At 24.2% G+C, this 22,533-nt stretch overlaps 6 protein-coding genes across 6 annotated transcripts; 5 read left to right on the plus strand and 1 right to left on the minus strand.

The window, feature by feature from the left end:
- Positions 1-1,616: 1,616 nt before the first annotated feature.
- On the plus strand, positions 1,617-1,975 carry OCT59_029086 (uncharacterized protein; the record flags this gene model as incomplete). Its single annotated transcript, XM_066141395.1, has 2 exons — positions 1,617-1,770; positions 1,854-1,975. The coding sequence occupies 2 exons, from the start codon at positions 1,617-1,619 to the stop codon at positions 1,973-1,975; spliced, it is 276 nt and encodes a 91-aa protein (XP_065994469.1).
- A 10,479-nt stretch (positions 1,976-12,454) lies between these two features.
- On the minus strand, positions 12,455-13,427 carry OCT59_029087 (uncharacterized protein; the record flags this gene model as incomplete). Its single annotated transcript, XM_066141404.1, has 2 exons — positions 12,455-13,201; positions 13,413-13,427. 2 exons carry the CDS (start codon positions 13,425-13,427, stop codon positions 12,455-12,457), a joined length of 762 nt encoding a protein of 253 aa, XP_065994470.1.
- Positions 13,428-15,424: 1,997 nt separating this feature from the next.
- Positions 15,425-15,793, plus strand: OCT59_029088 (uncharacterized protein; the record flags this gene model as incomplete). The annotated part of the gene is made up of 1 exon (XM_025332775.2): positions 15,425-15,793. One exon carries the CDS (start codon positions 15,425-15,427, stop codon positions 15,791-15,793), a length of 369 nt encoding a protein of 122 aa, XP_025167434.2.
- Positions 15,794-18,468: 2,675 nt separating this feature from the next.
- OCT59_029089 (uncharacterized protein) lies at positions 18,469-20,006 on the plus strand. The gene has a single exon (XM_066141417.1). The coding sequence runs from the start codon at positions 18,531-18,533 to the stop codon at positions 19,914-19,916; it is 1,386 nt and encodes a 461-aa protein (XP_065994471.1). The 5' UTR covers positions 18,469-18,530; the 3' UTR covers positions 19,917-20,006.
- Positions 20,007-20,454: 448 nt separating this feature from the next.
- On the plus strand, positions 20,455-21,054 carry OCT59_029090 (uncharacterized protein; the record flags this gene model as incomplete). Its single annotated transcript, XM_025328251.1, has 1 exon — positions 20,455-21,054. The coding sequence occupies one exon, from the start codon at positions 20,455-20,457 to the stop codon at positions 21,052-21,054; it is 600 nt and encodes a 199-aa protein (XP_025167432.1).
- A 341-nt stretch (positions 21,055-21,395) lies between these two features.
- On the plus strand, positions 21,396-21,821 carry OCT59_029091 (uncharacterized protein; the record flags this gene model as incomplete). The annotated part of the gene is made up of 1 exon (XM_025328250.1): positions 21,396-21,821. One exon carries the CDS (start codon positions 21,396-21,398, stop codon positions 21,819-21,821), a length of 426 nt encoding a protein of 141 aa, XP_025167431.1.
- Positions 21,822-22,533: the final 712 nt, after the last annotated feature.

Genomic DNA, 22,533 nt, shown 5'->3' on the forward strand with positions numbered 1-22,533 from the left:
TGAAAAAGATATTAATCAAGCAATTTATTGGTAAAAAAAAATTTGTTAAATAAGTATTTCTACGTGTTTAATAATAGAAATTATATAGTTTATATGTATTTAGGGTTAAGTTTATGAAGTTATTCTAATAAATACTGTATTTGAAATTTCAAATTATCTTTTTTAATTTATTTAAACTTTCTAATGAAATTTTATTAAAATTATAAATATTATAATAAAGGAAAAACGTATAATAAAACAACTTGTAACACTTTCAATATATTTGTACTTTATAGTAAAATAATAATAATTATATAGTGCAATGTGGTAAAAAATTCAGCAAGAAAATTTTATATGATTAATTTGTTTTTCTTGAAAATAAAAAATGATATAAACTTGCATAATTAAATTTACTTAAATAATTCTTTTATTTTACTGAAAATAAATAATAATTAAGTATTTTACATTATAATAATTTTAATAAAAAAAGTAAGTAATGTAAATATTACAGTTCTTATTTTATTGTATTTTATAAATAATACCTATAAAATACAATTTTAAATTAATAAACGAAATTCATAAAAAACGAGAACCCTAAAAAATTCAAAAAAAGTATAGCAAGTATTTTACAATATATTTAGTTGCAAATAATATTAAAATCACTGATATTAATTGATGGGTAGATAATAAAGATACCAGTTAAAATATACAACAGCCATTTTTTATTTTAATGGATTTAGGGGCTTAAATAAACATGTTGCAATTTAACAGGTTACAATATTATAATATTGAAATTAGTTCCACTTGTGGCTTTATAATATATTCTGTATATATTACTATCATATTATCAAAATCTTTTGAGAGATAAGAACCAGTTATACAGAATTATTGGTTTAAGCCTTATAAGTTATAAACTTGATTAAGTGTGGCCTAGTTAGAATTTGATGGCTGTGGTGATTTTTGGCTGTGGTAATTAAATTGTAAATAATAATAAAAAAAGGTTAAGTGTAAATCATGGTGTTTCAAGGAAATTTAACTATAAATTGAATGGCTTATTCACTATTTTTATTAATCCCTCCCCTTTTTCTTTTCCTTTTTTCTAGTCAAATTATTAAACTATATTATCTGGAATTTATCATATTATTATACAAGTTATTCAGTAATATGCTCAGTCAATGACACAAAATTTAACTCTCAAAGCATGTCTTTCACAATACAATATTTATTTCTTTATTTTTTTGAAAAAAATTGCAAAATAACTAGCTGAAATAAATAATATTTTTTCTTGATTATATGTTTCAATTTCTCTATGTCGGCCATCAGGTCATCATCATTAGAATCTTGATCATATATAATTCTTATCATATGATGGTATAGTATCTTCTGAACTTATCAATATTTATATTTTTTACTACTACATATACAGTAAATATGAGACTGTTACTCTATACTCTAAAATACACATGCTTTACATACTTTACATGAATTCCTAAATTTATAATCTCTTAGACTAGATATGAAAGGCTATGATGGATTGGTTAATCTGAAATTGCCTAAATTTATAATATATAATTTATTAGATTATAGATACAAATAAATCTGTTATTAAAAGGCGTAATTTTTTTCAGTTTCCTAAAATGTCTATTGATAATAAAACCATTAAATTTTATAATCCAAAGTGTATGACCTTAATTAAGTTACTTAAACCTCAATCTGTAAATGAGTTACTTATAAATGATGATATGAAAGAGTTTAGTGGATGGAATGGGAAAAAGAAAAGTTTACATTGCAGTAAAGTTCAATAGCTTTGGCTGTGACCAAGAGATTCAGCAATCATGATAATCCAAATGGACTTTATTTTTTGATTGCCTTAGGAGACTTTAAAGGAGGTGAATTGTGCTTTCCACAATTTGAAATCAGTAGAATTGAAACCAGGTCAAGTTGTGGAGGCATTTCCTTCCTGTTTACTATTACATGGCAATCTTCCAATCACTAAGGGGATCGGATTCAGCATCAAATATTTTTCATGCAGGATAGCAGAATACAGCAATCAAACCAAAACTTTTAAGTAAAATTTTTGATTGCAAATTTGTCAAACATACATAAAGGGATATTGTACGAAATTTGATATTATTTTGAAAAAGCATGATATAAATCTGATATTCATTTTTTTTTTTTGATTTTAATATTTATCAAAAACAAAGTTCACTTTGGTGGATAGAAAAATACCATTTTCTCCAAATATTTATTTTTTATTCAATTTCTAGAAAAATATTTTTATATTGTATTTTAATTTATATTGCAACATTTAATATTAGATAAATTATTCACATTCTTGAACCTTTACAAATGATATTTTGCAAAAGCTTCTTTATATTAAAGAAAATATTAGAAATATTAATATATCATCCTTATTATGTTAACATAATTTCAAAAATGATTTTAATATAATTAAGAAAAAAATATTTAAGAAAAAACGTTAGGTTATTATTCAAAAGTATTAAGAAACTAATAATTTTTATAATATCTTTTCAAATCAAACAGTTGGAGAACTACAATCCTTTTCTTAAATTCAATAGGAGCTTTAGAAGCATAATAACCAGATATTATTCCAGTGTACTTATAGGCAAGAATTTTAGCACTATATAGTAAATTATAATTAATAATATTTTATTAATTTTACTATTCCATACTTCTCATCTTAAGAAAATAGCAATGAATTTTTATTGTATTTTATTATAATAGAAAAATTATCTTGAACCGGTAGTTCTAACCCTAGCAAATAATATAATCCGGAAACAGAAACAAATATAAGTATAAATATTGACATTCAAATTTTTTAATTACATAATTTATTTCATTGAACTTCTTTGAAATATTCTCATGAAGAATCATGACAGATAATGAAAATGAATCAAAAGAAACATCTATTTTTTTACTACAGAATAGATGTAAAATTCTATAGCAGAATTAGTTAATAACTGAAAGTTTATCAAAGAATAACATTTAATTTACAACTGTCAACTAATGGGTTATTCATAGTAATAGCAAGCTTTTTAATCATATTATTTTTAGGCCTGCTTTCCAGTTTTATAACTTTAAAGTAATGTTTGAAGTATATTTTAATCTGCAAGCTGTCAAAAATGGGAAACTAGAATGGTTGCTATTTGGTACCAAAAATTGTTTGGTAGTTTAACTCAAAACCATAATAATTATACATTATAAGACAATAATTATTAATATTATACTTCAGTTAGATAATTTTTATAATTTCTTATTCTTTATTTTTTATTTTTTTATCTATATTTTAATTACTTATTTATTCTTATAGTTTCCTTATTGCATTATTTTTATTCTAGTTTTTTAATAATATTATTAAATCAGTTATTCATTAAATTTCTTAATAATTAAATATCTTATTTTTATTTTCTATACCTTTATTCTTTTTGCAACTTTCATCAAATCATAATAAGTGACTTAATTTATTTCAGTCCCTTTTATTAGAAAGAAAATGACCTTGTGGACTCCTTTACAATACTTCAGCTACAGATTAAAAAACTATTCTAATATAAAGATAGAATAGCTTGGTCAATATTGTTACTGCTAGTCTGAAAATTATAAATCCAAAGATTGCTTTTGCAAATATCTAAAAAGAATGTGGATATGGACATGTTTACATCACAGAAGTTTACAAACAATGTTGCTTGTACAAATTCTATATACAGTATATCTTGCAATTTTACATTCCAGTAATCTTTACAAATCCTAATTAAAGCTCTGAATGGTTCAGTTCAGTTTCATTTTTTTGTTCTTTTCTGATTGTTCAATTTGTGCAATAATACACCATCAAGTGATCATAGAAGGACAATTAATAGCTTGTTGGAATCCTCTTGTCAAGTTAGTTTCTGAGCAAAAAAAATGGCTGGCTTATTCCTTTTAAAAAAACTTCTTAAAATCTTCAGAGCTTTTAATATTATTCAAAAAATTTAAAGAATAATTATTCTGTTACTCAGGCCATTCTTCATTTATATAAACTATACCTAACATGTGATATATGTGGAAGTGGATTACTGTACAACAACAAGTAAAAAAGGAAAATATTTTTTACTACAACTATTACATAATATGAAAAAGAAATTTTTTTTTTAACAACTCAGAAGAGTACATGCTTTATAAAATTTTCAAGCCAAAATAGTAGAATCACAAAATAATGAATGTTTAGATTTGATATGTCAACTTTTTAGGAATTGATATTTTTTAAAAAATTTTAAGAAATAGATAATGAACATTTAAAAAGGCATCCTATGATTCCTATTAAATCTTAATTGGCTGAAAAACTATTACATAAAAATAAAAAATACTGGTCAGGATGGTGTCAAAGTTTAATAAGAATAATAAAGAAAAGTTACATATGAATCTTATTATTATATATTTCATTAGATACATGTTTATATATAGCTTCAATTAACTATTTTCAAAGCAATAAAAATAGTATTTCAGTATATTAGTAATTTTTCTAAATTCAACATTCCAAAGGATTAAAGCAAAAAAATCAGTATTAAGCATTACTACTTTTAGCAAAATAAGACTAATTTTCTGTATTTATAATGGAAAAATACAGAAAAACAAAAAATAATGAAAGTAAAAAAAATAAAATTATAGAAATTGAACAAGTTACAATCAGTTATGGTTAATACTACAAGTAAAACATATCTTAGAGGTAATATGATTATTATAATATATAAACACCTTTTGAATAAAAGTGAGTATAGTGAAAACTCATATAATTCATGCAGTCTCTAAAGTGATAGATCCAATATTTAATTATTACAAGTGGAAACTTAAATGCTTGTGATATGTAGCTTTGATAATTTGGGTTTATTGCCTCTTCAAATTCTCAAAAATTAGCATTAAAAATAGGGAAAGTGATTGTAAGTTGTGTACTTTTATATATATTGAATAGTTAATAATTAATTAATACCTTTCATCATATTTTGAATGGAATTAATTTGGAAGCAAATGTTGATATTGTAGATGATTTTAGATTTATATTATATTAACATAAAAAGTAATATATTATTATTATAACTATCTTATTATATTATCAGATATTGATAGATGTATTGCCTTTATAGAACTTAATAACAAATTTATATATTTGATAAAGAAAATCAATTAATTTGTAATTAGCATAGTATAATCAATAATATACTATTACTTTATATTTAAGATCATTGATTATTTGAATAGTGATAAACTGAAAAAGGCAACCCAAAAAGAAAAATATGTAGATTTCAATAAATTGAAGAGATATCAGGTGGAGTTTTTTGCAAAAGAATAATTTTGGCAATATTCACAGTTGGAGAACTATAAAAACATTATAATAAGATTATTTTATTGGGTATAGTCTGTATAGATCAAAGCAAAATTATCAGCAAAAAATCAAAAGTGTCAACTTAAATGGCAGTAAATTTATATTCAAACTATAATAGAACACCAATGAAATACTAATCAAAAATTTTATCTGCTTTTACAAGATCTTCTTTTAATACAAAAAATTCACAAATAATTGAATTTTATCAGTATTCAATAATTATTGGAAAACTTTTATTTTGGACATGGTTGCAAGTAGGATCATGGCTATAATGGATGGTTGGATCCAATTAATATACAATACCCTTAATAAAGTTGCCTCTAATAAAGTTGCTTCTAATAAAGTTGCCTCTAATAAAATTGCCCCTAATAGTGTCACTCTTCAAACTAACGGACAATAATTAAACAACAATATATGCATATATTGTAAAAAGGTTGGGCACTGGATCAGTTAATGCTACACAATATTGTATTAGATGATCTGCAATATTAATGGAAAAGATTCAATCATGTTCAGACCAGGAAAAAAAAAATTCACACAATAAACAGAATACTTTTGAATTAGAAAAATATGAATTAGAATATGCCAAATAGATGGAAAAAATTTCTTCAATCTTATAGCACCATTTGTGGTAAAGATTCCTATTTAAAATTGACAAAAAAAATGAAGCAAGAACTTTTAGTAAAAGATTTCAAAAATTTTACAAAAAATGACATTAAAGATTTTAATTACATCAACAAATGATGATTTTAGATAAGCTTATGTTAAGTCAAGGATCAAAACTATAGAGTCAGAAATGTAAATGAAAAATCAATACTGAAATTTTACATTGAAGAAAATTTTGAAGTTAAGGAGTCCATGAATTTTGGATTGAGGTGTTAATTTAAGATACCTTGCAAATTCATAATTGCACCAAATATATTATATTATTATATACCATATTTACACAAACTGGCGAATGATATATTATCCATATCAATATATGATTTTTATATAAAGACTTGGGATTACATCTATTGGAAAGGTATTTTATTCTGGTACTTTTATGATTTATTTAATAACTGGTTGAAACAGATACAGAAAAACTACCTAGAGATGGAATTTGTATTTATACAAGATTGGTTTAATATTTATATAGAAATCAGTAAAAGGATATTCAATCCAATTTGCTGAAAGAAATTAGATAAGTTACTTATTTAGCACTTCAAGCCAAATAACTATTAAGTAACTCTATTTATAACTTTATCATTACAACTCCAAATAGAAAAGAAACTAATTGAGCAATCAAAAACTTTGCCAAGAATTGAATACCTCACCCAACATTTTATTATTTCACCTTTCTAATCAAATTAATTTAATCAAATACACTATAGCAGCAACTATTCCTTAATTTTTTACCAATATGACCAAACTACTTTAAAAGTCTGTAATTTTATATTTTGTTCTCCTATAATTCATAACTTCTGTTTCTGTTATCTCAAGTTATAGAAGATGATCCTTAAATTTATTAGAAGATTCAAAAACATTGGTGCAATAAGCTGTTAATGCAATGAGAAAAGAACTTTAAAATTTTCTTAAAAACATTTATAATAGTGTTATTTATCAAAATTAATGTCTTTGATAATCAAATCTGAGCTCAAGCATCTTCATTTAACACTCAAGCACAAACTTATTTTTAACTTCAGTTAAACTTTGGACCTTTACTCTTCTTTATCATTATAATTTACCTTTAAAAAATCTTGTAGGATGAAATCTAATGTATTGGCAGAACTTTGAAAGGTTCAATGCCAACTTCTGGGTTCTATAATTCAGTCTCTTCCATCTGTTAGGACATCAACAAATTGATTTAAAAGAACTTTTTAAGGGTGCAAAATTTTCTTGTAGATTTCCAAATGTTAAAGTTTCTGAAAACCTCAAAATTTGTAAATTATAACATTAGTATCCAGGTATTATATTATACAGATATTCTTGTAATACATTAACCATATCACCAATCTGATATAATAAAATAATGATAAGGTGCTGGTGATAAGAAAGAAAATAATGAAATGGAAGGTGACAATGACGATGACATGGAATATGACAATGATGATGACACACACAGAGGGAGTGGATTACAATTATATAAAAATGGATTATCCTTATTCAGATATCAGCAAAAATAAAAGCTATACCTTCCTTAATGCTAATGGAGCAGTCAGGTATATTTACAGGATTCTTAAAATAACATATGGATTTTTATGCATTGCCAAACAAGTGAAACTAACAAATGTTGATGCAAATGAACCAATGATCATTAACTAAGCTTTATTCAATAATAAGCATACAAAGGTAACATTGTCTATGTCAGGTATACATTTTCATCATTAATTGTTGGTTAATTGAATTTATATAAGGTCACCAAAGCTATGAAAAATGTTCTAGTGAATGAATGGGTTCTATTATTTCTGACAAATATGAATATGCAAAGCCTGTCTATAAAGATGATGAGAAAGTGCATTAGTGTCTAAGAATTTCTAGCATTCTATGGATATAATACACCAATAGAGTACAATTTTCATCCAGTAAATTTATTGATTTGATTACTCCAATTTTTTTGAATCAACTGATATGTATTCTCTGTTATTTTTGTATAGCAAATGTAAAAATATATATCAATTTGACAGATGAAGATTTGCTTAAAATCTTAAGCTTCAATAAGAGAGAGAGGCGTAGGATATGTAAAGAATGCAAAAAAAGATATCTTGCCAATTATTGATGAAATAAAGACTAGAATTTGAATTAGTGCTAAGAGATTTCAAAAGTTGAAGCATGATGATAGGATTACTTTTTAACTGTCAATGACAACATAACTACACATGCAAAATGCTAGATGTAAATTTAAACTATTATGTATAATATGTATAAAAATTGTATTATCAATCATGATTTTATTAATAAAATTGGAGATGATTCTAGCTAAACTAATTTAGTAAAAAATAATTGAGTTGCTGTGTCACTGCCATCTGCCACATACTGATAGACAAAGACCTACAGTCTCTTAGAATATTATTAACAAAACATTAATATGTTCTTGCTTGGTTTAAACTTATAAATCAAAATTTCAGGTTGTGAGAATTTCCCCTATTATGTTTTATTCATTATTATAATATTACAATAACTCTATTCCTTTTATCAATAAATATTAATTACTAAACGTTTTTCAATATGAAACCATATTGATATAACAAGTTAATTAATAAGTAAAAGATTTTTCTTTTTTACTATTAAGTGTAGTCGGTGTTAATAATAAAATTGAATATAATTGGTTGATGCCAAAAAATAAGGTAGAAAAAAAAGTCCAATTTGGCTTCACTTTATTTGAAGGTCAATTACTCAATGGTTCTCACCATGAAGCAACATACAAATATTGCTCTGAAAAATGAGTGGTATACCTGTTAATATGTTAAAACATTTTAAATTAAGAGTGTCTAAAGTCAGTGAAGAAAACACAAAATACTTTTTACAAATAATAATAAAGAAAATTAAATGTCTTCATGTTGAAATAAATGATGGTATTATGTTAACCCAAAGATAAGATTTTCTGGTAATTTTTATCTTTAAGGGGAAAAAATTTTAGTCGATCATCCCATTTTGACCAGATTTTCGCCAAAATTTTCCCATTCCATTTTTTAAAATCACCACATGCACAGTTGCCGTGGATACAAAAAAAATTGCCTTTTTGGTAAAAAAGTCTCCAGTTAATCTTTATATTATTATGTACTTGTACATGTACATGAACATGAACATGAACATGAACATGAACATGAACATGAACATGAACATGTACAGTACATGTACATGTACAGAGAAAGTGAACATTCACTATGGAAACTTTTTGCGCTGAGTTTAACTGTGCTGCTCAAAAAGAATGTTAACTTGACAGATCATGAAATAGTATGTTGATCATTTTTTATTAAAATGTGAAAAAAAAAAAAAATTTTTTTTTTTAATCAAAAACTTCAAAAATTTGACGTTTTTGTGATTGAAAAATCAAAAAAAAATTAATTTTTTTTTAATCAAAACGTCAGACTTGACGTTTTTGTGATTGAAAAATCAAAAAAAAATTAATTTTTTTTAATCAAAACGTCAGACTTGACGTTTTTGTGATTGAAAAATCAAAAAAAAATTAATTTTTTTTAATCAAAACGTCAGACTTGACGTTTTTGTGATTAAAAAATCAAAAATAATTGATTTTTTTTAATCAAAAACGTCAAAATAATTGATTTTTTTAATCAACTTGACGTTTCTGTGATTAAAAAATCAAAAAAAATGATTTTTTAATCAAAAACGTCAGACTTGACGTTTTTGTTATTAAAAATCAAGAAAATTTGATTTTTATTAGCTAAAAACGTCAGACTTGACGTTTTTGTTATTATAAATCAAGAAAATTTGATTTTTATTAGCTAAGAACGTCAGACTTGACGTTTTTGTTATTAAAAATCAAGGAAATTTGATTTTTATTAGCTAAGAACGTCAGACTTGACGTTTTTGTTATTAAAAATCAAGGAAATTTGATTTTTATTAGCTAAGAACGTCAGACTTGACGTTTTTGTTATTAAAAATCAAGGAAATTTGATTTTTATTAGCTAAGAACGTCAGACTTGACGTTTTTGTTATTAAAAATCAAGGGAAAATGATTTTTATTAGCTAAGAACGTCAGACTTGACGTTTTTGTTATTAAAAATCAAGGGAAAATGATTTTTATTAGCTAAGAACGTCAGACTTGACGTTTTTGTTATTAAAAATCAAGGGAAAATGATTTTTATTAGCTAAGAACGTCAGACTTGACGTTTTTGTTATTAAAAATCAAGGGAAAATGATTTTTATTAGCTAAGAACGTCAGACTTGACGTTTTTGTTATTAAAAATCAAGGGAAAATGATTTTTATTAGCTAAGAACGTCAGACTTGACGTTTTTGTTATTAAAAATCAAGGAAATTTGATTTTTATTAGCTAAGAACGTCAGACTTGACGTTTTTGTTATTAAAAATCAAGGGAAAATGATTTTTATTAGCTAAGAACGTCAGACTTGACGTTTTTGTTATTAAAAATCAAGGGAAAATGATTTTTATTAGCTAAGAACGTCAGACTTGACGTTTTTGTTATTAAAAATCAAGGGAAAATGATTTTTATTAGCTAAGAACGTCAGACTTGACGTTTTTGTTATTAAAAATCAAGGGAAAATGATTTTTATTAGCTAAGAACGTCAGACTTGACGTTTTTGTTATTAAAAATCAAGGAAATTTGATTTTTATTAGCTAAAAACGTCAGACTTGACGTTTTTGTTATTAAAAATCAAGGAAATTTGATTTTTATTAGCTAAAAACGTCAGACTTGACGTTTTTGTTATTAAAAATCAAGGAAATTTGATTTTTATTAGCTAAAAACGTCAGACTTGACGTTTTTGTTAGCTAAAAATCAAAAAAAATAGTGTACTTTTGTAAAAGTATACTAATAAATTAATAAAAGATTTTTTTATAAACAATAGATAGTGTTTAGTGAGATTTATAAAAAAATTTAATGAGACTTTTTTTAATAATAGTTTGGTATAAAAAAATTTTCTAGGATTTTTTTTTTTTAATAATATAATGGTATAGTACAATAGATAGATATAATAAAATTTTCTGGGATTTATTTTAATAACAATAGGTATGATAACATTTTTGGTGATTTTTTTTTAATATTAAACAATAGATTGGTATCATAGTACAATAGATTTATTTAATAAGATTTTTGTGATTTTTTTAATAACAATAAATTGGTAATAACAATCATTAACTTATTAAGTTAATAATTGTTTTTTAGTAAAATTTTTTCCAGTAATACTAATACTACTAATAGGTAATAGATAACGATAACTTAATAAACTTTTATAAAATAGATTAAGATATATAAAAAAAATTTGAGATTTTTTTAACAATAGATTGGTATAGTACAATGAATAGATATAAAAAAATTTTCTGAATTTTTTTTTTTAATAATAGATTGATATAAATATATTTTCTGAACTTTTTTTTTAACAATAGAGTCATTAGATCAATATAAAAAATTTTTTGATAACAACAGATTGGTATGTTATAACTTATAATGGATAGATATAAAGAATTTTCTAAGATTTTTTATTAATACAATAGATCAGTTTCTGGAATTTTTTATGACAAATTAATTGGTATAGTACAAAAGATACTAGGTATAAAATTTCTTGGGATTTATTTTAACAACAATAGGTATGATAAAATTTTTGGTGACTTTTTTTTAATAACAATAGATTGGTAATAGACAATTATTACTGCAACTAGTAATTATTGAAAACCAATATGATTTGCCAATTCATTATCAGTTCAGTTTTTAATGTTTTTGCAACATTTTTTATTGTCTATTACCAATCTATTGTTATTAAAAAAAAACACAAAAAATTTTATTAAATCAATCCATTGTACTATACCATCCATTGTACTATGATACCAATCTATTATTGTTATTAAAAAAAAAATAATCACCAAAAATTTAGCATACCTATTGTTATTAATATAAATCTCAGAAAATTTTATTATATCTATCTATTGTACTATACCATTAAAAAAATCTTGGAAAATTTTTTTATTAACCTTATTAAATGTAATCTATTGTTTTATTTATATTACTTATCAGTAATATTAGTGTTACTGTGAACTATAAAAAAAATCTTACTAAAAACAATTATTAACTTCAGTTAATAAGTTAATTGTTTATTACCAATACAGTTCACCCTCGCTATAGTGAAGCTCATGGGCTGAAAACTAAAATTCACTATAGTAAGGGAATTCACTAATCACGTATAGTAAATAAAGATAAGATTTTCACTATATTAAAAATCCATTATTATCACGTGATGTATATTATATAGTAATAATTAAAAGTCACGACGACTAAGCTTATTTTTATAAAAAACACATGCAATAAAATAAATTTTCTTTGTTTTTTTGTAAACCTGCGCATAAATACTTTTTATATTTATGTCACTCAAAGATTATTACTTTATTAAGTATGATAAACGCAATACTGCAAATCTGTAATACAATCATTTATAAAGACTATCCTGATCGATTTGGTATTCAATAAAACCTTCACACTCTTCATGATTATAAAAGTCCCCTTCGTTAAAATATAAAGTTTCAAAATTAATATTATCAACGTCCATAATATTATCTTTATCACCTATTCTATTCATATTATTATTATCAACACCATCAACGCTATCATTAGTTTTAACAAATAGGTCTAAACTCATTTGCTTCTTTGAAAAAAAATTATTTCTGTAAACTTCCCTTCTAGCTTTTTTCATAGCTTTAAAAGCACCTTTATCAATAATATCTTGACTTTTATTTTGTTCTAAATAAATAAAAATTTTATCAAACGCGGCCAAAACTTCAGAGCTAGATACTGAAGTAATTTCCCTATCACTTTCATCATCAGAAATGGAGTTATTTTCTTTAAGAATGGCAACTATCTGTTCTTCAGTTAGTGTCTCACCAGTAATTTCATTCTCCTGATCTAATTTAATATATTCTTCAGCGGTAAGGGGATGTATATATTCAAGTTTATCAATTAAATCTTGGATTTCTTTACGTTCATTCTCTTCACGTTCATTCTCTTCTATTTCATCTTGAGAATCTGTATCATCTAATGGCAAAATTCCTGCATCTCTCCAGCAGTTAAATATAGTTTGAGAAAGAACTTTATCCCAGGCTGATACCACATACTTAATAGCTTTTTTGATATCAATTGGTGACTTACTATTGCCTGTTTCTTGTTGATAATCAAAGGCCTTGATACGATTTTTAAGGAGCAATTTTCGATAGTGTGCCTACAAATATATAAATATGGTAAGTTTAATTTCGTAATAATTAAAAAATTGCATTAAAATTTTTCAGAATTAATTACCTTAAAACTATTAATAATACCTTTATCACAAGGTTGCAGATGCGCGGTTGTGTTAGGAGGTAAAAACTTAATTTCTATATTAGTCAATTCTACACCTTCATATAAAGCATGAACAGGAGCGTTATCTACAAGAAGAAGAATTTTTCTTCCTTTTAATCTCATTGTTGCATCAAATTGACGAATCCAATCATTCCAAATGGAGACTTGCATCCAAGCTTTTATATTCCAGTAATATTCTACCGGTAAAGATGACTTGGGTAAGTTTTTCAAGGGACGAGGGTTTTTGTATTTATGAATAAATACTGGTTTAAGCTTTTCTCTACCAGTTGCATTAGAACAAAGAAGAATTGTCACACGATCTTTTGATTGCTTTCGTCCAGATATAGGTTTATCAGAAATCATTCTTTTAGGTTCCATTTTCCAATACAAACCAGTTTCATCACAATTGAAAACATCATCAAGACTATATCCACGAATCAAATCTTGAAGCTCTTTCCTAAATTCATCAAGTTTCTCAAGTGGTGCACTTGCAGCCTCTCCTTGCTTTAAATAACAAGAAAGATTGTGCCTTTTTTTAAATCCATTAATCCAACCATTACTTCCTTTAAAATTTTCAATCTTATATAAAGATGCAAACATCATAGCTTTTTCATGTAAAACTTGATCACTAATATCAACACTATTTTCCAAAGCTTTTAATACCCATAACGTAAGTGCTTCTTCAATTTCTGGAAAAATCACCCTAACTTGTCTTTTACCTTTAGCTTCAGGTGCTTGGGGATCAATTTCAAGCCATTTTTGTGAATTTTTTAACGTACTACTAATACATCCTTCACTAACATCAAATAATTTCGCTAGTTCTTTATTTTTTAGAGAAGGTTCAGTAACTTTTTTAAGACATATTTCATGTTTTTGGGCAAGAGTCAAGGAGGCTCTTTTTGGCAAAGTTTTTTCTTGGGATATTATACCTTTGCCTATGGTTATTTGAGTACGCGAAGTTCTTTTATTTTGAGTTTTGGGCATAGTGTGTGAAGAAAATAATTAACTAGATCAGGATTACTTTTATTATAATCAAAATAAAATATGATACTTTTCCTTTTTAGTTTAAATCACGAAAAAATTCTAGCTTCTAAAGGCAAATTCGAATTCAAATAAATTATACGTGATAAAAAATTCACTAATTAATTGTGTAACATTTGAAAAATTCGTTATAGCAAAAATCTTTACTATATCAAGGGTCATTTTATTAACACTGGTTCCAGTATTTAAATTCGAATTACGAGATACAGAAAATTTATTATAAAATTCACTATATCAAGAATTATTATTTATAAAAAAATCCGTACCTAGACTTTTCTTCATTATAGTGAGTTATTCACTATATAAAAATTCACTATAGCGAGGGTGAACTGTATATTGTTATTAAAAAAAAATCATAGAAAATTTTTTTATACCAAACTATTATTAAAAAAAAATCTCATTAAATTTTTTTATAAATCTCACTAACACAATCTATTGTTATAAAAAAATCTTTTATTAATTTATTAGTATACTTTCAAAAATAAACTCACTCACTATATCCAAAAGTACACTAGTTATTATTGATATTAATTTTTTAGAGTTTGGATCTGTTATCCATTTGAATATTCAATAAAATTATAATTTACAATTACAAATAAATGGTTGAAACAAAAAATTTTAGAATACACATTTTTCGCAAAATTAATAGTTTATTCATCATGAAATTTATTTCAATTTTACATATAGCAATAGATTCACTATATACAAATTACATTTCAGATATCTGTTATTCAGATACTCATCCATTACTACTACATTACGAAAATAAATTATTAAATTTTATCATTATAGATGATTGCTGGCTTAATGACTACCTGCTAAACCATTGAAATTTATAAGTTTTTATCCATAGTAAATCTGAATGAAATTATTAATATCCATTCAAACAACGGATTCCAGACTCTATTATTTTTAACTTAATAGACAAACTAAAAGTGAAATTATTCAAAGTAATTTTTAATGTAAATGAAAATAAATCAGAAATTCATTATGCACAAATCCTATAAAGTCTTTTGTAAATAAAAGCATGCCTACAAATGAGGCAGCAGCAATATATTGTCAATTATTACATGCATTAATTGCAGCAAATGTTCTATTTTATTTTGTAAATAATCCTGAAGTTCACAAATTATTCAAAGTGTTGCAACCTTCAAACATCCTTCCATCAAGAAAATGGATTAGTATAAATCAAGTTCATAAAGAAGTAGAACTTGAAATAAAACATCTGCTACTCAGAAATAAAGCTAAGTACTTAACATTAACTGAGGACAGATGGACAAATGTATCTCAACATAGTATGTACTCACTCATCAGGAGATTATATGAGGCAAATATTAGCGTAAAGTTGTCAAATATGTATAATCCCTGGAAATTTACACCCTGTAAAAATCTATAAAAATATGGTTTTGCATAAATTACACTTAAACATAGTTATTTAATAAGGCATATCTTAAAAAGTGCCATAAATTATTCATGAATAGGTAGTTTTGAAGTTTTACATCTTGAAATAATTTCTTAAATAAGTGATCTACACATAAAAATAATTTGAAAAATACTTTATTGAATTTGTATCTTAAGTTTTGTAAAGTCTACACAAGTAGGTAGTTTCAGTAATTTATGCTTTAGAAATTTGCATAAATACATGATTTTGTATAACCCACACATGAAAATGTAGCTTAAAATATTTTGAATAGATTTGTATCTAAAAAAGTTGTGTAAAATTTATATAAATAGTTAGCTTCAGTATTATACACTTTAAAAATTTGCGTAAATATGTAATTTAAATAAACTGCACGTCAAAATACAGTTTAAAAATATTTTAAAAATTTTATATCTGATGAAAGTTGTGTAAAAATTTACACAAATAGGTAACTTTGGTAATACACTTTAAAAATTCGCACAAATACATGATACTAAATAATATATACATAATAACAAAAATTATATAAAATAAATACAAAGGTTTAAGCATGTCTCTATTCTAAGATAAATATGAAATATAATATTAATAATTAAAAAAAAAGAATAAATAGTGTAGTGGTTAGATAACAAGACTTGATGGATTATTTAATAATTTCAGAATTACAAACATATTTTGATTTTCTCTTTTCCAATTTTGATTTTATAATCCCATTCATTTATGTAGTATCCATCAATCCATCTTGCACTATACACTTTGTCAAACTCATCATCTGCAACATATTTAATATCATCAAGTCTATAATAATAAGGTATCCATTCTAATGCATTTTTTTACAAAAGAAGTATGTAGTGATAGCTGAGTATTTTGAATAAATTTATTAATATGATAATTCCTGCTAGTCCAATTTTTAAAATTTTGCTTAAACCATTTTGCGTTACATTCATAGTCACAATTACATGACTTAATCAGCTTTTTAACACTTTTGATAAAAGAATCCATTGAGAGTTTTTTCAACTAAAATTCATACGTATAAAAGAAAAAAAAATAAAAAAAAATTTACAGATAGTAAAAAAATTTTGATTCTTTATAAATGGAAGAACAATATTTATGCATAATTACTATGTAATGCCTGATCATTGTAATTTTTATACGAATTCAACCAGATCATTTTTGCACGTAAATTTTTCTAAAACAACACAATTATTAAGAGTTCGTTACAATAAGTTAGATACATGGATGAAGCATTTTTTAGGTTATTTATATTCTATATTATATGTTTATAAAGTTATGTGTTAATTATCCATTATCTAAAGAATACTGTAATAAATATATATATTTAATCATGAAAGATCATCACATGGAAATAATTATTGTTCCTAATTTTTCTTAAAACTTGAAAAAAGTACAGAATCTGAAGGTCATTAAAAAATTATTATAATTACTAGTAGTCTAGTAAAACCTTTTACATAATTCTTGAGAAAATTTGGTGAAGTTGGTTTTATTTTTTTATTTCACTAGTTCCTTATTGAAGAAACAATATGGACAATTACCAAATAGGAATTGTTTGAATTTTGTTTGAGGAAACTTGACAAAATTTGGAGTACTGTTAAGTTATAAATACTCTTATTGGTTGGTTCTTTATTGTAGGAACAATGCTCAAAATAATTATTCTCATTATTTTTTATTTTTCATTATTAGCTTGGAGAAAAGAATGCCGAAAGTCTGTACAATGAGTCTAACTTTAATCGAAATTCAATATATGGTTAGTTTGATGCCAGCATTTTTATAACATTACATATTAAGTTTATGGTTACTTTTAAGTTTAAAATATGACAAGTTCTATGCATTGGATCCGCAATCAGCTCCTACATAGATGATATGTTAATATATATTGATGATGAAAAAAAAAACAAAAGGATGAACATGTACGCAATAAAATGGGAAAATGGTTAATTAACATTTACTTTTGATTTTTATTTCTCAGTAAATTAGTAGATTTTCTTTATGGGAGTTTGTTCTTTTTTGATCTACCATTTTTTTTTCTCTTTTAAAAGATTATCTGAATCAAATGAATTAAACAAATTATCTCAAGAGCAATATAATTCTCTAATTATATTTTGGGTTATTTTTTTAAATTTGGAATTTTTATCGGTATTGCAAAGGAAAATCAAGAAACCTAAATGTCATATTATTATTGGATAAATGAATATAATGTAATAAATTATCAAAAAAAAACTTGGTAAAGAAATATCAATAATCCAAGCCTACTTTATAAGAAAGATGTCGGATCTGTGATTCGGTTAAATTCCGTGAAGAAAACAGAGAAACTTATAAAAATAATATGAAAAGAGTTCATGCTAACAATAAATGTATTTTTGTAAATATAAAGAAATGAACATATAAAAATAAATATAAAAGAAAAGAAAGGTTATTGCTATTTCGAATGGTGATCTGCAAGGATTTAAAAACTAAAAGTTTCAATGATCCGCAATACCTTTATATATATATAGTTAAATGTAATTTATCCTTCTATGTACGAGTCAGATGATTGGCATTTTGTACGCACTAAAAAATGTGCAACCAAATATTGCGTAATGAAAGCTACACAATTTACGCCGACCGTCTTCGTAAAGGCAAATTTTCTTCCCATTAAAAATCGTAAAAATCGTAAAAATCATAAAAATCATAAAAATCATAAAAACCATTAAAAATGTTGAAACTCAATAGAGATGTTATATTTTTAATATTGGAAGAATTGCAAAATGATAGCAAATCACTTTATTCATGTCTTTTAATTAATAGAACTTGGTGTGAAACGACGGTACCAATTTTATGGAAGGACCCTACTAGTAGATATGATCTAACTGACGATGCATGTAGTATTTTATTTAATAAAATACTTTTACATTTATCCGAAGAATCAAGAAATAAATTGAAGAATCAAGAAATTGATCTTCTTATAGAAATATATAAGCGACCTTTATTTAATTATATTAGTTTTTGGAAGCATTTGGATTTATGTTTCTTGGAATGTATGATGAACGTTTTTAAAATCGACAATTCCAAAATATCTAACGAAGTATTAAAATTATTTACTAATAATGGGAAGAAATTTATTTCTCTCTCTATTCCGGAATCATTTAATTATCACTTGTTTTCATGGAATGAGCATTGCTTTTTAGAACTTGAATATTTTTATTTTGACTGTAATATCAATAGCGATATATTAAAAGAATTGTCCAAAATAATTACGTCAATTAAAAATTTGGAACTTAATATTAAATATAAAAATACCACTGATCCTTCTAGAATCGTTAAATTAATCGAAGCTCAAAAAAATCTAAAAGAAGTTAGTTTGATTCATGATTATTACATTAAAATTAATGAATCATATCACAAAATACTTGAAGAATCACTAATTAAATGTGCAAATACCGTTCAATATTTGAAAATAGACTGGAAACCTATCACAAATTTTCTTTCATATCTTGTAAATTTAGTAAGCTTAGAATTAAGTTATTTTTATACAAATTGGAATTATTCAGTATCTTTACCACTTTTAAAATATTTAAAGGCTAATGGCGTCTCATCTGAAGTTTTAGCAAGTATTATTGAAAATACGAAAGGAAATCTTAATGAAATCATTATAAATTATCAACATCACCATAATGATAAAAGGCTTATTAAGGCAATTTATCAACATTGTCCTAATCTTAATTATATTAAATTATCATTGTTAAATAAGGATATGGATATTATAGAATTTCAAAATTTATTAATCAATTGTAAATTTATAAATATATTAGATATTATTGGTATCGGTGATTTCATTTGGAATGAACTACTAATAATATTGACAAAATATTCACCAATCAATTTATTGAAGTTAAAATTATTTTGTTACTTACCCAATTCTAATTTTATAAAATCTTTAAAATTATTTCTTGATAGTAGGAAAAATAAAAGTCCTATATTCTTACAAATAGATTTAATGAGATTATGGGAGAGACAACAACAGCCGATGTTACAACAATTAGAACATCTATTGAAAGAGTATAAAGTTAAAGGTATAATTAAAGATTTTGAATGCCCCTAAAAATAGTTGTGTACAATGTATATAGTATATATATATGGAGTATTGTAACCTCAATTATTTGACAAATAAAATTATATATATTACATCTTCATAAGTATGAAATTTTTTAATTGTTTCCTAACTAAATGAACTGTAAGATGATAGCAAAGTTCTTTATTCATGTCTTTGAATTTAGTGTAATTTACCAGTCTATGTAATAATTTTTGGCAGATAACCGATAATTCATACAATATTAAATTTAACGTAACACTTTAAAAGTTCTGTACAACAAATTATTTTTTTAAAACTGGTATACGAGTCACGTAATGTAAGGTTGTGTACTTCACCTTGTATACAAAATGGGTTTTCAAAGAATGACCATTTTCCCATCATGTGATATGAGTCTAAAATATTCAAAATTTGTATCATATTATTATTACTGATCAAAATGATTAGTTTGATAATAATACATTTTTAGAAGAAATATAAATACTACCATATCATTCATTATATTGACATAATTTAATCTCCTTCCTTTTTTCACCTATTTCTTAATAATATGACATGCTTAAAAATATTTTCAGGAGAATTACCTGAATTATCATATGAAATCATAAAATATTTTCAGAATGATTACAAAACATTACATTCAAGTATTTTGATTAATAGATCATGGTGCCGCTTAGCAATTCCATTATTATGGGAAAATCCATTTTTAATTTGTAAATATTCTCGCAAATATGATTTTATTGCAATTTATTTACATGATCATTTTAATGATAAAGATAAATTAATATTAAATAGATTTGGAATTAATAATGATGTATTTCCTTCGAATACATTATTTAATTATCCTAGTTTTATTAAAAGTTTAAGTGTACAACAAGTTAGAAGTTCTATTATTTATTGGTTTACTAATAATAAGAGTGAATATATTGATACATTTTTCGGATTAATTTACGTGTCATTACTTGAAGTAATCATTAAAAATGAAGCATGTTTACATACTTTTGAATTTTTTACATATGGAAAACTTGATTATTTTATAATTAAGTTAATTTTAAAATATCCAAATTTTACTCATAATATCAGGAATTTAGAACTTGGATTTGACGCTAATGCCGGATTTACAGACTTACTAAAAATTTTTACATTTTAATTGTAATTCAATTTCTACATTTCATATTTACTATAAAAGTAAAGGACTTGAAGATACTTACAAATTAATTGAAAAATATACTTCTCAAATAATTAATTCACAACAAAATCTCAAGAAAATTAGTTTCAAGTGTACATTTTCGATGTTATTATTAAAAAATTTAAATATTTCAAACACTTTAGAAACAATTATATTATGTTATGTAAATTTTAAAAATATGGAGTTACTAAATGAAGTATTTGAACAATTAAATGGTTTAGAATCTATTCATATTTATTTGTTAATAATTTTATTCAACAAATCATTCATATACTAAACCATTTAAATTGAAATCCTTATTTATGAATAATAATTTTAATGATAATGAATTATTACAATTATTATTCCAAAAAAAATATTTAGAAAATATTTCATTGGGACCTTGTATGACGAGTATGTCAAAACAAATTTTATTAGAATCAATTAGAAAATATTGTGTGAAAATTAAGTTTTTTGAATCAATAGAAAGTCATAATATTGATAATTTCCAATTAATATTGGATTCGATTAAAAATTTCAAACAAAGTCTTAATTATCTTTCTATAGAAAATCTTTCATATTTTAATGAATATGCTAGTTACATGATGTTAAATTTAGGACAAATTCTTCCTTATAAGTTAGAATATTTATCATTACAACTTGATGTTAAATCAAGTAATGATCTGGAAGTATTTTTAAAGAATATTAAAAATATTTTTATTGAAAAATTAATAATTGAAGTTAATTGAAGATATTTTACCATATATAAAGAAGCATACTATTATGAAAGAGAAAAGGGTTAAGTATTTGGCTATCGGAATAGGACCCAGAAATATGTATATAGGGGTCAGGTGATGAAAAAAAATTTTTACTATGAGCTGTATGCATTTTTTCAGGGCCGGAATTATGATAATGTCAGTCGGTTACTATAATAGGAAATAAAATTCTGACTGGAATTATAAAAAATTATCTAAAAACGGAAAGATTTTCATGATTTTTTTAGTTCAAAATACGCAAACTCAAACCTGACTTTTTTATGTATATTTCTGGGTCCTATCGGAATTGCGTATATCACATATCAAGAATTATTTTGCATAATGAATCAGAATGAAATAAGTGAATTTGAATCATATAATATTAAAATTAAAAATTCTATAGACTTGATTATCAAAGATGAGGAGATTTTTAATATTGTAATCGAAATGTATTAATTATAACTATGATAAAATATTTGATTAATATACAATCTTATTACTTTTAAATTTAAGATATTTAATATATTACTTTTATACTTGCTATTCCCTACTAATTTTAAAATTATAACTAGCTATGATTAAGTGTATGAATTTGTCTTTTGGCTTAAAGGATTTCTTGGCTGCTTACCAAAAGTTAAAAAACAAAAATCATTAATAAAATATCAAAACGTGACGTTCACAGTTACACTTTGAAAAAATTGATTAT

Source organism: Rhizophagus irregularis, chromosome 9 (assembly GCF_026210795.1).
Source record: "Rhizophagus irregularis chromosome 9, complete sequence".
Taxonomy (NCBI): domain Eukaryota; kingdom Fungi; phylum Glomeromycota; class Glomeromycetes; order Glomerales; family Glomeraceae; genus Rhizophagus; species Rhizophagus irregularis.